Genomic DNA, 17,829 nt, shown 5'->3' on the forward strand with positions numbered 1-17,829 from the left:
TCCTGAGGTGGATTTTGTCATGCAAGCACAGTAAGCATGCACAGAGAGAATTTTTCCGCTTCAGTTCATGCATGCACAGGTATGGGAAAAAAAATTTGGCAGTGCACTGACGTTTGCCACGGTTCCCCCTAGGGGCATAACTGTCAAGTTGACAGCTCTTGAAAATGTTTTATTTAGATGAAGCAGTGTTTTACTTATGAACTGTTTTATGTAATAGATTTTTTATAGAGACCAACTTTGTTCACAGTTTTCCTTTAATTGGGTCAGGCACAAATTCCCCAAGTAATTACAATGATCTGAAATTAAGTAAAAAAAAAAAAGGGTTACATTGAGGGTAGAAACTATGGTGATTGTGTCTTACATTGCACTTAGCTCACCACAATTGAGGTTATATATGACCCCTTCAACAGATCATCTAATTATCTTTTTCTTTTGTCTATGAAAATGTAGTAAATGTGTTAACAATACAGATTTGGCACAGTTTTCTAAAAAGGAGAATCAAACAAATTTTCATGTTTTCACTTAAGATTAACAGTATAAGATATCTAGCAGAAGATACGAAGATGAAAGCATCACAACTGGATAAAAAACTAAGCAAAGCCATGAATCGATTGGAAGCAGATAAAATGCGGGCAAAAGAGCTAATTAAAAATGTTAAAGATTTTCTGTTAGGTAAGTTTATTTATTTAGCATCGTCAATCATAGAATTTGAATCTGGTTTAGGTGGTTACAAGCAGCATTTCAATGTAAAACATTCCTTTCTTTAGAAATACTGAAACGCTAATGTCAGATTTATATTTGTGGCTTTGTGTCGCAGCTGCAAAGAAGGTTAAAACTGTTTGTCTGCATGTGTGACTGACCTCATTACAAAGGGGTATGCTCATCTGATCGTAGTTTTATTTGTGCTAAAGAAAGGACATAAAGAGAGTACAATTTTTCAGCAACTCACAATATGATTGCAAAGGCAAATAGGTCTCCCATCTAATGTATGGCTTCCACTGAGGACAGAAAGCAGAGGTTAGTTTCAGAAAGGTCATTACTGACTTCATTGGTAGGTGAGTGACTGCACCATAAAGTATCACTGTGCAAACACCTGTTTATGGTGCTGACCAATGGTAAGCTTTTAGGATAGGCAGGCAGATTTTAAAGTGACAATACTGCTGGTGTGATAATTATTTTGTTGCCATGATATACCCTGTCTCCACTTTGGAATAACCAAGCAGGCACACCAGGAGAAAACATTCCAATATTCAGGCAGACTGTACAAATGATTTCACGCATGAAATTCCATTGTTCTCTTCAAACAAATCTCCCAGACCAGTTACTTCAGCTAGGCAAATTCTTTTCCTACCTTTGTTACCATGGAACTCTGTGCCCATGCATCTGCTCTAGTGGTCCAGTATTCCACACTGGTACCCCTCCACTCTCTGTAGTGGTCCAGTACTCTTTAGTAATACTTCTCAACTTTTCCCCAGATAGCCATTTTCTCTAACGGGTTCTGGAGTTATGCTGGATTCACAGTATAACTGGGGAGCCTTTGAAACCTGGAGCCCCTTTTTCCTTGATGGGGTGGAGGCTGCCCATTCTATCTAACCTGCCTCGTTGCAGCTAGTGCTCACAGTCTTACCCCACTAGTCTATTCTAGCTATTCCTATCCTACAGGTGATGGGTCCTGACTCACCTTCTGTCGGTAGATGGTGACCCAGCCATTCCCTCCTGTCATGGTGCCTGCTCCTTTTATAACTCCTTGTCTGCACTGGCTGGCTGTGATATGAATTACACTTAAACTATTTTAACTATACCAAAAGTACTCTACTAGTGGGCAAATAAACAAATAACACTTTTGTATTAACATCGATCGCTTATCACATTCACACAGTCACACTTATTAATCATACACATTTCTCATCCTACTTGCATCATCATCTTCAACCTCTAAGGGCTCTGGTACACGGGGAGATTAGTCACCTGCGACAAATCTCCCTTGTTGCGGGCGACTAATTTCCCCAATATGACATCCCACCGGCAAAAATGTAAATTGCCGGTGGGATGGCATACTCTGTGACGCGATTTGCGAAAATCACTGAAGTTGCCGCGTATACCATCCCATCGTCGATTTTTATTTTCACCGGTGGGATGTCATATCGGGGAGATTAGTCGCCTGCCACAAGGGAGATTTGTCGCGGGAGACTAATCTCCCCGTGTACCAGAGCCCTTAAGAGGTGGAAAATGATGATGCAAATAGGATGAGAAATGTGTATGATTAATAAGTGTGACTGTGTGAATGTGATAAGCGATCAATGTTAATACAAAAGTGTTATTTGTTTATTTACAGAGCCCTGTACCAGAGCCCTTACAAACTTACTGCAAGGTACAATGTTGCCAGCAGATTTATATAGCAAGTGTCACTGATAACATTCATTCTGGCAGTTGTACAGCTGTGTGATGTGATTTGTCACATGGAAGTCTTTTATCTGACCCCAACATGAAAAAGAAAAATCTGCAGTAAAATGAAAACAAATAAACAAATAATATCCAGCTACATCACAGTCTGAGAAATGTTATGTTTCTTATACTCATTTATGAAATGAATATGGAAACATGAATGTCAGGCACACCTAAAGATACTAACCCTCTTTTAGACATGCATCTTATTGCCACAGTCAACACTTGAAATGGGGGTGAAAAAAAGTGTACCGCACATAGCATGCTATGCCAAAATTAAGCCCCATCCAAAATTATAAGGTACACCCACATTTATAATTCACCTCACACACTCAACACTTTCTGGTTTCACCCAGAGCCATTTTGCTATTTTTGTTTTGTTTTTTCCCTTCTACTGTACAGTTTGATATCCAATATGCATTCATTTACCAAAGTATGTGGCCTGTGTGAAAATAGTGCATATGACTTTTCTTGGCTGGCAAGTCATTTTCTGCAAACAGAAAAGTCATTTTCTGGACACAACCCCAGTTTATTCTATATTACAGTAAGAAATCATACAGTTCTAATCCACTTTGTATAACAATAACAGATATGGGTAAATGTTTAATTATAACACTGGATGAATGGGGAGTGACAGGTGGCATCTGGGGAGGATTTTTTTTTTCTCCAATACAGCCACTTGGGTTTTGGATAAGCTGGAGGGAGGTCCAAAGTTCACTCACCCAGCCCATCCAATCCCTGTGTGGCTGTACCAGGACTTACAGTTTGATAAAATAGATGACCCATTAAGCTGTAGAAAATGTTATTGCTGCAGGGTATGGATTTTTTAATTTTTGAAGTGGTCAGTAGCAAAAGAAAGCTCAGGAATTACAAAAAAAAAAAGTTGTGGGATTCGAAACTGCTGCATCCCACTGAGGGTATGCTATTTCACAGGAATAAAGAAGTAGCGGAATGGCATCCCTTTCTAATTCCAGCACTGGTCACAGAATTGCACACTTTCTATGGTCAGCAGAATATTGCTAATTGTTCAGTATTTTTGCTGAGAGGTGTCTTCCACTGTCAGTTAAACTAGCAAGTTTTCGAGTGAACCTAGTAATTTGTATGGTATTTCCATATACAAATATCCCTTGAAACACTGGGTACATGAAATATTTTCATCTAACATTTGGACTCCCAAAGGGTAATTCCCATTTGATTAATCCATTCATTGCACCAACATTTTTTCTTTTAGTAATTTTAATAAGAAGATGGTTTAAATAATATTTTTGTATTTTTGTATTGTTGTAGAGAGTTTTCCTCACGCAACATATCAGTTACTACACAGACAAAGCAGATGTTACACCAAAGGACATGATATATCTAGAAGTCTAAAGCAACCGAACTTGCTGAGTAATTAGGAAAACTTTTTAGTACTCATCCAAATGGTGAAACTACTTGGTATATCCAGTTGCTTTAGACTTACAACTACTGGATATATCATAGCGCCCAACTGTCCCAATTTTCACGGGACAGTCCCCCTTTTGATAGGTCGACCTGCAGCCCCGGATTCTTACTAAAAAGTCCCCCATTTCCCATTGATCTCCTGCACTGAACGCTAGAACAGATACACATTTAATTAAAAAGTAGCTTTTGGCAGAGAGCCCAGAAAGTTGAACAAGCTCCACCTGCACTTAGAAACATTGTTTCTCACATTTAATTAAATAAGTAGCTTTTGGCAGAGAGCCCAGAAAGTTGACAAGCCACACCTGCACTGAGATACAATTGTAACTAATAAACAAAACAGGTCTCTTGGGGGAACTGAGACTTGCAGCTTTAAGGGCAATTTCAGCAAAATTATAATAACACATAAAACAAGACCCCAAAACCCCAGAAATGTGTTCAAACTTTAAATAACCTGAGACATTTAGTCAATTGGGAGTGGCATTTAGGGGGTGTGGTTGCAAATATAGGCGTGGTCAAAAATTCTAAATGTTGGGAGGTATGGATATATGACAAAGCCTGTTTTAAGTTCTTTAAAAACAAAAAAAGAACATTATTTTGAATCTTGCATAATATTATTTAGTCACACCAGGTAGTTAAATATGCATTCCTTTGTAAGGACTGCTTGTTGTTATACTGTTCATTTACCTGTAGACAGCATACCTGTGTACCCTTGCCACAGAAGTCTACAGGGAGGAAGTATCCCTAAGACACCACAGGAAGTAGGTAAGGCTCAACTCTCTAATATGTTTATTAACTGTTTTGCTATTTGTGCTTTGCTTTTTTCTTAGATTATCCATCAAAAATCTATTTTATAAATATAACAGTTTGTTTAGTATATTTTTAAGCCACTAATAATTCTAGTGCTATTGCAGCCTGCTAGTTTTAATTTAGAAATGACTAAAAAAATGATTGCAAGACAATTGTTCATGGAATATATTATAGTGGACACTTTTAGTTCTTAACATCATATCCTGTTTCCCTTTTTTTAGATGCTACAATATCTCCTGAAGATATAGAAAACGTAGTGAACCAAATTCTTGCCATTAAGCTGCCTGCGGCTCCATATGATTTAATTGACATGCTAAGTAAGATCAAGAAATATTGTGATAGCTACCAGGAAAATAAGAAGAGTTTGCAAAACCAACTAGAAGAGGTTACAAAACTTAACCAAAGAGCAAAGGAAGCTAGGTAAACGTTTCTTTTATGGAGGAGCAAATTGGTGCCTTTCAGCTTGCAACCCACCAAAGTAAAACAGGAAAAGGAAGGAAGAAAACAAAGCACTGTTTATCCTCCATGTACTAAAGTGCCGGGCAGACATACAATACAAGATACCTAACAATGCTGAACTGAAAATAAAAATGAAAAATATAAATAAAATCAAATAAAAAAACCATAAATGTTTGCTCACACATTAAATTGCTGTTTAACTGACCTATTAAACCAATATGACAAAAAATCTGAGTAATGAACTGTGAAGTAATAACATTTAAATGTATGGAATATTGAATTTATGTATGTTTCTTCTGTTTAGAAACCTAGCTGAAACTCTCCCAAACACTGATGAGATATGGAATACTTTAAAAATGGCAGAAGACTCTCAGAAAAAAACTTCATCTGTCCTGAAAAGTATAAATAATGATCTTCAGGATATCAGAAATAAGCTTTTAGAGGTATGACAAGAATATTCACTTGAGTTTGCAATCTGCAGCTTGGATAGATCACCCAAGAGCAGGTTAATTTGATTGTTCAGATTTCTGGCCAATGGTTGACTTCCAGTAGAACTCCATACAGAGCCCTGAGGCAAAGATGAACCCTCTTCACCCAATCGGCCCACAGACCTAATGGGCAGAGGGCATAGAGGAGACATAGAGGTAAAAGGCATGGTTTGGCTACTGAACATCCATGTGGAGCCTGCGAACGATTTTAACAAGTGAAAAGGAGCCTCAGCTTATTTGCTGATGCACCATAAACTGGTCAACATGGTACATTAGCAGATTAAATTTTCCAACCTTTGACCATTAATTTGTGCAAAACTTCATTTCATGCGATATTATTGGTACCTGTACGGGTAGCTTTAACTGTTTGTAGTCAGATATAGAGATTATGCACAAGCTTACACTGGTCATCAGGTTTAGAGCACAGTAGAGACTGTCTGTGTATAGGAAATGCAAAACTGTGTATTTTGTCAGTGATATCTACTCCCTATATCTGCACATAGCTTGACCCCATACTTGTCAATGCACAGACATGGCAGAGAGGAGTGCATAGATAGAGAGAAGCGCTCAGCTTCTCTCTAGCTATGCGCTCCCCTCTGTTCCAACCCACCTACTTTAAGGTCACTTTCCATTAGCCTTAAAGTAGGTAAAGTAGGCAAGGTAAAAAAAAAGGGTCATCTGCATTAAGAATTTTGTCTTTATTTGTTGTTTCCATTGGTCTTTTCATTAATTTCCATTTACTTACTCTCTATGGATCCTTTCTTTATGTGCATTTCTGCCCCCCCCCAACAAAATTCTAATCTATCTATCTACTCATTATCTCAGCTCGTAACAGAATATTTATTGGAGTCAAGTCATGTTCCTCTACAAAAGTCTAAACATTTTTTCTGTTTATCTGATTCTGGTTCTCTGCCCCTAACTATTCTGCTGAGCATCTGTCACATGCAGAAAAGAATTTAGGGATAATAACATTACTAAAGAAAAACAAGGTCTTAACTACAGAGAGGCCATCCACAAATTTCTTCTCTTAGGGCTCTGGTACACGGGGAGATTAGTCGCCCGCGGCAAAACTCCCTACTCGCGGGCGACTAATCTCCCCGAGTTGCCTTCCCCCTGCCATCCCACCGGCGAACATGTAAGTCGCCGGCGGGATGGCAGACGCGGCGACGCAATTTCGCGATTTCCCGAAATCGCCCCGCCGCGTCTGCCATCCCGCCGGCGACTTACATGTTCGCCGGTGGGATGGCAGGGGGAAGGCATCTCGGGGAGATTAGTCGCCCGCGAGCAGGGAGTTTTGCCGCGGGCGACTAATCTCCCCGTGTACCAGAGCTCTTACACTAGAGAAGAGAATGTAAGTGGATATGATCACTACTCATAAACCTATCGAGCTTCCATGCAAAAAGAATCTTTATTCATCTGAGCAAGGGATTAATTCTGAATGTGGTAAATCTGTGCAATATATTTAACAAAGAAAATGGGCTTAGAAAAAGTTGATGGCTTTGCAAAGGCAGTTGGTGCCATTTTAGCAAACAAGAAAATGCGAAGCGGCTGGTAGTATTGGATCTTGTAGGCTATTGCTCACGGTTGGTTAAAGGACTGGTTTATTTGCCATTAAAGAGGTAGTTCACCTTTCGATTAAATTCTAGTATGGTTTAGCAGTTTGTCCTTACTGTTTATTTTTAGTTAAGGACTTCAGCGCCGCTATCTGGTTGCCAGAGTTTTACCACAGTAAACAGGCAGTGGTTTGAATGATAGATTAGAATATGAACAGGAGAGGACTTGAATAGAAATATAAATAATAAAATGTAACAATAAAATAGCAAAAATATAAAATATTGGTGCAGAAACAATACAGACTCAATGTGATGCCATACATCTACTGCAGTGGTACTGGTGGATGCAATGCAAAGCACACTGCGGGATTTGTAATGTTTTTGTGGGGCACCGGAGCCCTGCTCCCCCCACTTTAAAAAGAGTATTTCAGGGGACCTAACCTATTTGCCCATGATGATTACATATGCCCAATGTTTTACTGTAAATTAGGTCTGCTACTTTGTTCACAGTGTAAATGTGTAGTTTAAGACGCTTTAGGTAAAGTTGTTGCATTATTAAAAAAATGAGAAATGAGACCGATTGTGTTCATATTTTAAATGTATTTTACTGTGATTTTGTTTTCAGGCTAAATCCCAGGCGGATTTGACAGAGGATAGAATGGAGGTTATTAATGATCTCTATACTCAGCTAGAAACAAAGATAGCAGAGCTACAGGATAAGATGCTGAAAAATAGAAACAGTGCTGCAAAAGCAGAGAATGAAGCCAAGGCTGCATTGCAGGAAGCAATAGAAAGTGAAAAGGTAACATAGATTTTAGGTAAAGCAGAGTCTTTCACAATGTTTGTTTTACAATACGTTCTGTTCTCAACGCATCATTTAAAAATAGAAGAAAGAGAATGATTAGTGCAATACAAGCAAACAAAATTGGTTAAATGATGTTTATACAAAATTAAAATGATTTAAATACAGAAGTGTTTAGGTAACATTAGTACATAGTTAATTTCATTAAAAGGATTGGGTATGTTTTGTGATGAAGTCTGCACGGGTAAGGGTAAGGGTTATATGTATTAAACAGGGGATTCCTTCTGTTAATTCATTTTAGCCATAGAGATAACTTGCTGGGTTTGGATAATTAACACCTTATGCTGAGGCACCTGAAAAGCAGAGCAAAAACCAGAGAAATCTAGATCAGGGGTCTCAAACTCACGGCCCGGGGGCCATTTGCGGCCCTTGGTACAATATTTTGTGGCCCGCACCAACGCCTTCTCAAAAGCAATGAATGGATCACGATTTTCATTGCGATTCAAGGGATAATGCAAGGCACAGCGGGCGGGAGCTGCTGATTGCGGAAATGACGTTATGCCATCATAACAGTTATTATGGGAAGACGTTCTGTGTGCACAATTAGCTGCTAAGGAGCTAATTGTGCACACAGAACGTCTTCCCATAATAACTGTTATGATGGCATAACGTCATTTCCGCAATCAGCAGCTCCCGCCTGCCGTGCCTTGCATTATCCCTTGAAAGCCAATTTTTTGTGAAATCCCTTATGCGGCCCAGCCTCATCCTGACTTTGCCTCCTGCGGCCCCCAGGTAAACTGAGTTTGAGCCCCCTGATCTAGATGATCCTTATGAATGCCTATAAAGCGTTGCAATCACACTAGCTTCTAGAACAGGGGTAGGGAACCTGTGGCTCGGGAGCCAGATGTGGCTCTTTTGATGGCTGTATCTGGCTCGCTGCCAAATCTTTAATAAAAAAAAAATAACGAGGGCCATGCCCTCCTCTGCATCGCATCCGCATCCGGCTTCCTTGGGACCCGCCCTACCTTGCCCCGCCGCATCCGAGGCCAAACATATTGTATGGCTCTCACGGAATTACATTTTAAAATATGTGGTGTTTATGGCTCTCTCAGCCAAAAAGGTTCCCGACCCCTGTTCTAGAAGCTGCTTATTAAATAAGTATGTGTTGCATTCATTTTAAAATCAATACATCAAATTCAACAGAATATTGGGTGGGTAAAAAGTCTTGGCATGGTGTCCATACTGATCCTTATTAATCAGTACACCAAAAGATTATGGTTACAACCAAATACTACTTGCTCTTCACAGTCCCAAGCCACCATTAAAGACTAGAATTTTAAATCATACAATTTTTGCACAGAACGCTTCTGATATGCAGGTGTTTCAGCACTAATGTGTCAAAAGAAGATTGTTGGTTTTTGAGACTTGAGGTTCATGGCAACTACATAATCATCTCCTCTTTCCTGTGGGACAATATGAAAGTGAGAGGAACATGGCTGCAGCAGTTTAAATAAGCTGTTCCGCTTCACAGATTAAAGTGATTTGCCCATCCATGTAAATAGCCTAAAAAAACAATAGCATGCAAAAAGAATCCCTTGTATGGGTTTTTTTTAGTGAGCCAACCTACAAACTCAAAATAAATATGTTTCTGGGATCTATGGCACCACTTAATGTTTACTTTTTTTTCAACTTACTTTTTATTAACATCAAACATAACTACAAATTATCAAGACGAGAAATGTTCTTCCATATATTTTGAGCTTCCTGTATGAATCTTCTTTCCAAAATATTTCTTGGAACTGCCATTTCATATTCTATATTACTGCTACCTTCTCCCATAAGCTTGGAAATGTTTGGAACCTCCTGTTTTTTCAAATTCCTGACAATTAAAAGTCTGACTGTATTTGATAATTGAAAAATGACTATTTCCAGAGCTTTGTTTGGAATTTTGTCATAAATGTTTAATAACACCAGTTCTAGAGATAAAACAAAATCTTGTGAAATATAATTCGACATCAGAGAAAATGCTGAAGTCCAGAAGGATTGGCTGATAGAACAGGACTACCATATGTGTAATATATCTCCTATTTCTTTGTTACATCTCCAACAAATTTTCCTGGTGTGTTATGCATTTTGTATAGCTATGTGTCCTGGTTAATGCTTGTTGATAATTTACTTTTTTTAATTTAATGTTGTTTTAGAATCTTAATAATCTTAAACAGAAATATGCATTTCTCAAAGAGAAGCTGAAGAAAAAAGAAATTCCCCCAGAAATATTAGAAAGACTGCAACAGTTGAAAAAACAAGCTGAAGATTTATCTAAAGAAATTGATAACAAATTTCAAAGTATATCAGGTAACCTATGGGGCAGATTCATCAAAGTACGATAATAGATGCGATAATTTCTGATGATCGAAAATTTCACGATAATGCTTACGAAAAAGTCGTAATAGTAAGGATAATATAGTATTGGCGATCCAAAAGTCACAAAATTTTCGAATCCAAATAATCGTAAATGGTGGGAAGACATTGATCCTTCTATGCATGTTTTTTGAAGCCTCCCATAGGACTCAATGGCACTCTGTAGCTCCAACGTGGCACAAGGAAAGTCACCCTAACAAAGCTTTAATGAATCCGAAATTTTAGTTCTCGGCACGACAAATACGATTTTGATGCGCAAATTGTCGCAAAGTACGCGAAAAAGTGGCAAAAAATACGCACAGTGCGAAAACTTATTTTTTGTAATCGGAAACAATTGTACTTTGATAAATGCGCCCCTGTGTATATTCTTTTAACTTTTGTCATAAGAATGTCGTAATTACTTCTCAATACGGAAGTTCTTTTCTTGTGTCCACTTGAGTGATACATTATTGCTTCACACTAGGGTCAATTTTATTACAAATTTTGACCTATACACATATTTTTGAACTGTTATAGAATTATAGACTTTTAAGAAAAAAATAAGTACAACCTAATTCAAATGTGTCAGAATATCTCTGTATCTATGAAACTAAAGGTGAATTTTATGGTGGCATTTCCCTTTTCCCTTTGGCTATATCGGAAATATGTGCAGTCATGAACAGTGAAATGTATGATAGACACCTACTTTTAGTGCATAGGTTAAGTTTGTCTTTGATGCTGAGGTATATGGGTAAGTGTGCACATGGTCATAAAGTTAGTTTGGGGGCAGTGGTATAACTAGTGTGTGCCGTGTCCCCCAGCAAAAATATCATTGGAGGGGCCTGTTGCACAGAGATCCCTACCAGCCCCCCCCCCCCGACCACCTACTCCCTGCCTCCTGCCAGCATTTTCCACCTGCCTGTGTCTTTCTTCCCCGTTTAAAATTCAGGAGATCGGTTGGGGAGGAGAAAGTGTTTTATTGCCATGGAGGAGGCAGGCCCCACGGTCTGGCCCCCCCTGTTCCCCCGGAGTCTGCTGCCACTATAATTACACTACTGTTTGGGGGGGGGGGGTTAGTAGGTTCTTTTAGTGTATTCTTCATTATTGTTTTGATTGTTTCCTTTTACATGAATGGCAAGACCCAATATTTTACTCAAACAGTCTTCTGTGGCTTTTAATTGAGCAAATCCCTTATAGTTCCTTGACATACATGTGCCAGGTGCCTTTATAAATGACCCATCTTTTCTCTTAGTGACACATATTTACCCCATCCCATCTTTAGCTGTAAAATAATGCTTTAGTGTGCAGGGTCTTCTTTACAATTTTTATTGAGCTGTAGTTTTATGTACTGTGTTTGTATTGTTGTTAAAACCCTAGAGCTATTTTACAGCACTAAGCTATGTTGGCACCTGTTCAGAACACAGAAGCATATTATTTTTTGTATTTTGCAGACTTGGAACAGAAGATTGATGAACTGAATAAAACAAATCAAGAAAAGGCTAATCAATTAAAAGGACTAGAGAATCAAGCCATAAAGCTGAAAAATGACATTGTTCATGTAGAGACTACATATTCTACTTGTTAAGCATAAAATAGTCTTATGATCCAATGAAATTTCTTTTTGCATCTCCATCTGTTTATATTTCACTAACAGTAGCATTGGAGGGCCATGCTCATTAAAGCTGCTGTAAATTTATTTAGAGAGATCCAGGAAATCATTTATTAAGGGAAGTAAAGTCATGACATAATATACAGAAGATACTAAAAGCAACACAATGCAGAAACATCAACCAGTCCATGTAATGGACTTGCAGTGTTTGGGACCTGAGTTCAGTCCCAGCCAGGGGCTGTCTGCAAGGAGTTTGTATGTTCTCCCAGTGTCTTTGTGGGTTTCCACTAAATTGACTATAGTGAATGTGACAGGGACCTTAGGTTGTAAACTCCACTGGGGCAGGGAATGATGAATAATTTCTAAAGCACTGAAGAAACATTTAGGGGCTATATAAAAAACAGGGAAAAAATAAATAAATAACTGCACAACACACAGTGCAGGGGGCAAAACCTGGTTTTTGCACTATATACTCTGCAGTAAATTAGGCCAAATGGACTTTTAAATTAGTCATAACAACAATGGATGATCAGAATTTGCACCCCTTCTGGTAATTTTTCAGTATACTGTATATAGGGCAGGGGGCTCAAACTCAATTTACCTGGGGGCCGCAGGAGGCAAAGTCAGGATGAGGCCGCATAAGGGATTTCACAAAAAAAAGTCGGGAGCTGCTGATTGCGGAAATGACGTCACTCCATCATAACAGTTGTTATGGGAAGACGTTCTGTGTGCACAATTAGCTCCTTACGTCTTCCCATAATAACTGTTATGATGGCATAATGTCATTTCCGCAATCAGCAGCTCCCGCCCGCCGTGCCTTGCATTATCCCTTGAATCGCAATAAAAATCGCGATCCATTCATTCGGCGTTGGTGCGGGCCACAAAATATTGTATTGCAAATGGCCCGCGGGCCACGAGTTTGAGACCCCTGATATAGGGCCAGATTAATTTCATGATAAAATATTAAGACCTATCTCCTAATTCAGGTCCAATTTTTTTCCCACAGATTTTGCAAAATTTTCATGTGATAAACAGCAAGATTAGTTGTTTTATCATTTTATTTCATCTGGCTCTGTGGGATAATCTAGAATGAAATTAGGAGATAAGCTTTTCTCATCAAGTTGAATCTGGCCTATAAAGTGTTTTCCAGATTCAAACATTTACTTGTTATTAAAATTTTTAGTATTATGTTGGTATCACTTTAAAGAATTCCACATCCCTTCAGTTTTGTAAAATTACTAACACACCCCACAGTCCAGTGGTCAACTTCTGACATACTTCCTAAAGATCCCATGCCTCACCTAGTTGTTGCTATGAGATATAAAAATAGCACTCCATAGCAAAACAAAAAGTCTGGCTATGACTCCTTCAGTTACATTGAGTAGGAGAGACAATCTGAAAGCTGTTGCGTCATGAAGTACTTGCTTTTTCTGAAAGCTCAGAATCAGGCAAAATGCACTGAGATGGCTGCCTACACACAAATATTACAACTAAAAACATATATTCATTGGTTCAAGAATAACAATTTTATATGGTAGAATAAAGTATTTGCAATACAGTTTAATTTAGTAATAAAAACTACACCATAAAAATCATGACAGAATAATTTTAAGCATCTTACTTTGATTCTAGCTTCTCTGTTGCCATCATTTAGGCTTATTTTTGTTTGAAACTAAAAATTATAGAGTAGGTGATATCTGCTAATACAACTAGTCAACTAGTTCACAGTGCATCAGCAGATGATGTGAAATTAAAGAGGACCTGTCACCCAGACATAAAAAGATGGATAATAAAAGTCCTTTTCAAATTAAACATGAAACCCAAATTCATTTTTATATTAACACTTCCAAACCCATTATAAAGGTAATTAAAAATCCCAGCTGTCAATCACACATCACATCAGCACTACCTATATGTCACTGCACATCTCACTTTTCCCCTCCCTCCTCATCATCTAATTGTGTAGCCAGTGCAAGGGCATGGGCATCTGGTCCCTCATTCTGGCACATACACAACATTTTGGCATGATACAAAGCTTGGCTTCATAACAGTGTCCACAAAATGGCGTCAGCCTGCTTGCTTTGATTGGGTAATTCCCAGACGGCAGGAAACAAGATTTATATTATTTAGAAAGAGTTAGTAAAGTTTATTTTGCTCAACTAACGAATATAAAAATAATTTGGAGTTATTTTTTAGCGTGACAGGCCCCTTTAAGCATAGAGTCAGTAGTGATGAGTGAATGGTGAAAAATTCACTATAAAATGTCGCGCACGTCCGTTTTTTTGACACGGGTCACAATTATTTGTCATGGGGCGAATCTTCCCATGCCAAATTTTGTCACCCATTTCATGAAATTCCATGCCTGCAAAATTATTTCTCCCATCACTACTTAGACAGCCACTTTATGGCCTGCCACGTTTACACTACAAATTTGACACCATAAGCACATGTCTAAATTAAGGGAAAAACTGTAAAGGAAGACACAGAAAGGCTGACAATAGAAACTCTCTTTTTGTAAGGTTTGGTTTTGTCATTGTGTAGTTTCTGCCATAAATGTATTTTCAATTTTTTTATATAGTGAAATAAATATTGTAACTGACATTTTTGTGTTTTCATTCATTTCTATTGTTCTCCCATTTGTTGCAAGGTTTTTTTGGGGGGGGGGGAGAAGGGCTCCACCCCAAAGATCCTCTTGGTTACTCTTCTCAAATCCTTAATAGCTTTAGTATCTATACCATAGTTTTACCATCTACAGTCCATCTATTAGTCACGCCGTCACCAATTTTCATAGCATGCAGTGTTTGTCACTTACATTAATCAGGCCTAAAGCTGGTAAAACACAGATTAGTTAATTTTTTTCCAACTAAACTGATGTCCATGTGTGAGCTTTTATTTATGAGATATTTGGACAGTTAATTTCTGGTTCAAATGCAGCAAGGATGAGTCTCCAAGACTAAAAATCAAGCCCAGCCAAACATATCATTATTGACACATATATGTGATTGTTTGGCAACATACAATTGTATGACATTATACAGTACCTCCCCACAGTAACCTGACCAACCAAGAGCCAAACAGCCAGCAATCTGACCATCCATTTGACTAGCATGATGCAACAGACATCCAAAACTTTTGCATAGTTAGCTTTAATGTAAATGTATATATGACAGATATAACAGCTTTGCTAGTTCCCTGCCTCATCGGAAAGAGACTTTCTCACCAGTTGTCTGAAAGTACAGTATTAAGATGATTCCACCCTGTGTGGATTCAGCCTTAGAAGTAGAAAATGCAGAAGAGCTTATAATTTCTAATAGTGATTTTGTATGGGGGAGTAGTCCTTCATGCAGACATCAAAGATCCTCTTGGAATGAAGGCCTCTTAACTCTTTAGAGATAATGATCAAGAAGGATGTGAGTCAGCAAATAGAATGACAAAAACAAAGGAATGTGGAGACAAAATTAAACATGAGCGACAATCTTTGATCTTTAGAAGACCTCCAATTATTCCTTGATATTTATTTAAGGTGTAAACCTACAATTATTGAACAAAGCAAACATTACATTTTAAATGTGTGGGAAAATTACAATTTGGAAAAGATTTTGTTTAAAACCTATGGTAAAATAGAATACGGAAGCATTTTCAGCTATAATTTAAATTGAAATGCTTGCAAAGTCTGTCTTTTATGGCAGCAAAAATGTATATATATATTATATAGTTTTGTTAACATTTTTTATATTAATCTTATTAAGCTTGGTTTATACAAGTGATTGTGATTGTGAATATTGAAAAGATAATCCTCCTGCTGAAATATCTGTGGGATCTAATTAGCTACATATTTTTTTACAATTTATAATGCATTTCAGTGGGTTCTTTTCCCTAATTTTCCATAGTTTTCCGGAGTTTTACACCAACATTTTGTTCTGATGTTCCTCTTTGAATGTTATTAGTGAAATGAATAGCTTTTAAATACTAACCAGATGCATATTTTGCCATTGTTCTGTCTTTAAATAGTCCATTCCAATGACTCTGCACCTCATAACAGTCATACACAAACCATTTACTGTTTTATGTAGTGCATCTGACTGTCCAGGAGGTCTTGCTGTCCCATAGTGTAACATTAATGCTGCACTGTGTAACCCAGTAAATATTGGGCCAGATTCAAGTAAGTGAGAAAAAGGTTTATCACAAGAAAACTGATGAAATTTAACTGAAGAAGAAAAATCTTTATCCCTAATTCAATTCCAGTTTTTTCCAATAGACTTCAATAGACTTTTCACATGATAAACTGTGAGATATATTTTCTGGCTCCATCTCAAATTGAATCTTGCCCATTAGTTTTCACATGATTAACTTTTTTCTCACTGAATTGAATCTGGGCCATTATATTTCAAAGTAAAATTGACTTCTGTGCTTTTATACTTTGAGTACTTGAAGAGTAAGTTTCTTTAACGCTTTTCCCAGATTTTACACAATTATTTCCTGGTTCCATGATAAACATAAAATGGGGGTTCTAATGTATATCTGTGATGCAGTAATGGCAGATTCTGTTAATGCCTTTAAGAGGGGCCTGGATGAGTTCTTAAACAAGCATAATATCCAAGGCTATTGTGATACTAATATCTACAGTTAGTATTAGTGGTTGTATATATAGTTTATGTATGTGATATAGTATAGATTGGTAGGTGTGGGTTGTGTGTGCTGGGTTTACTTGAAAGGGTTGAACTTGATGGACTCAAGTCTTGGTGATGGTCTTTTTTCAACCCTATGTAACTATGTAACTATGTTTTACATATTGTAAAAATTTTATAAAAAACAAAGTAAATGTATACAGGTATTGTATACATTATCCGGAAACCCATTATCCAGAAAATTCCAAATTACAGAAAGGCCATCTCCCATAGACTCCATTTTAATCAAATAATTCACATTTATAAAAATGGTTTCCTTTTTCTCTGTAATAATAAAACAGTACCTTCTACTTGATCTCAACTAAGATATAATTAATCCTTATTGGAGCCAAAACAATCCTATTGGGTTTAATTACTGTTTATAATATAATATAATTTTTTTTTAGTAGACTAAAGGTGGCCATACACGTGGCGATCCGACGATGTTTCGTACGACCATCGGTCACACGAAACATCGTAAGATCCGCCACACACCATTCAGGGCTGAATCGGCAGGTAAGAAGGTAGAAACAATAGGATTTCTACCTCCTTCTGCCGATTCAGCTCTGAAGGGAGAATTTTGGTCAGGCGCCTTCTATGGCGCCCGATCAAAATTTTCAAACTTGTCCGATCGGCGAGTCGTCCGATATCGGCAGCTTCCTGCGATATCGGTCGACTCGCCGACATGCCATACACGCACCGATTATCGTACGAAACGAGGTTTCGTACGATAATATCGGTGCGTGTATGGCCACCTTTAAGGTAAAAACGAAAGATCCCTTATCCAGAAAACCCCAGGTCCCGAGCATTCTGGACAATGGGTCCCATACCTGTACCACGTGCATAAAGAAAGTTCATGTAAAGCTTAATAATTGCAAACATCAGTCCATTCAATGTCAGACACCAAGAGGGCCATTTACTAACTGCTTAGCACTAAAAGACGCAGGGAAAAAAGTGTGACTTTTTAGAGATTTACTATGCATCCAAACAGCTAAAACCTGATGAGATCCTGTAGAAGTCAATGTCCCTTCCCTTTCCAGAAAGATCCTTCATTTGCCACAAAACTTTAGAGGTTTCAGATTTTTGACACTGAATTATTATAAGTATTTCTAAGCTACCAGTCACGAGACCGAACTGGTAGCTCAGTAACTCTATG

At 37.9% G+C, this 17,829-nt stretch overlaps 1 protein-coding gene across 3 annotated transcripts in view; it reads left to right on the forward strand.

The window, feature by feature from the left end:
- lamb4 (laminin subunit beta 4) overlaps positions 1 to 12,011 on the forward strand; it is a 72,923-nt gene extending 60,912 nt beyond the window's left edge. For 2 of the 3 annotated variants that reach the window (XM_031899007.1, XM_031899008.1), the window contains exons 30-36: positions 528 to 672; positions 4,579 to 4,650; positions 4,917 to 5,115; positions 5,459 to 5,597; positions 7,821 to 7,997; positions 10,199 to 10,352; positions 11,849 to 12,011. In XM_031899007.1, coding sequence (XP_031754867.1) covers positions 528 to 672; positions 4,579 to 4,650; positions 4,917 to 5,115; positions 5,459 to 5,597; positions 7,821 to 7,997; positions 10,199 to 10,352; positions 11,849 to 11,982 — 1,020 coding nt within the window. In that variant the 3' untranslated portion in view covers positions 11,983 to 12,011. The remainder of the gene's footprint in view (positions 1 to 527; positions 673 to 4,578; positions 4,651 to 4,916; positions 5,116 to 5,458; positions 5,598 to 7,820; positions 7,998 to 10,198; positions 10,353 to 11,848) is intronic. The other variant, XM_031899009.1, reaches the window with a different exon arrangement.
- The last annotated feature ends 5,818 nt before the right edge of the window (positions 12,012 to 17,829 follow it).

The sequence above is a fragment of the Xenopus tropicalis genome, chromosome 3 (genome assembly GCF_000004195.4).
Source record: "Xenopus tropicalis strain Nigerian chromosome 3, UCB_Xtro_10.0, whole genome shotgun sequence".
Lineage (NCBI taxonomy): Eukaryota > Metazoa > Chordata > Amphibia > Anura > Pipidae > Xenopus > Xenopus tropicalis.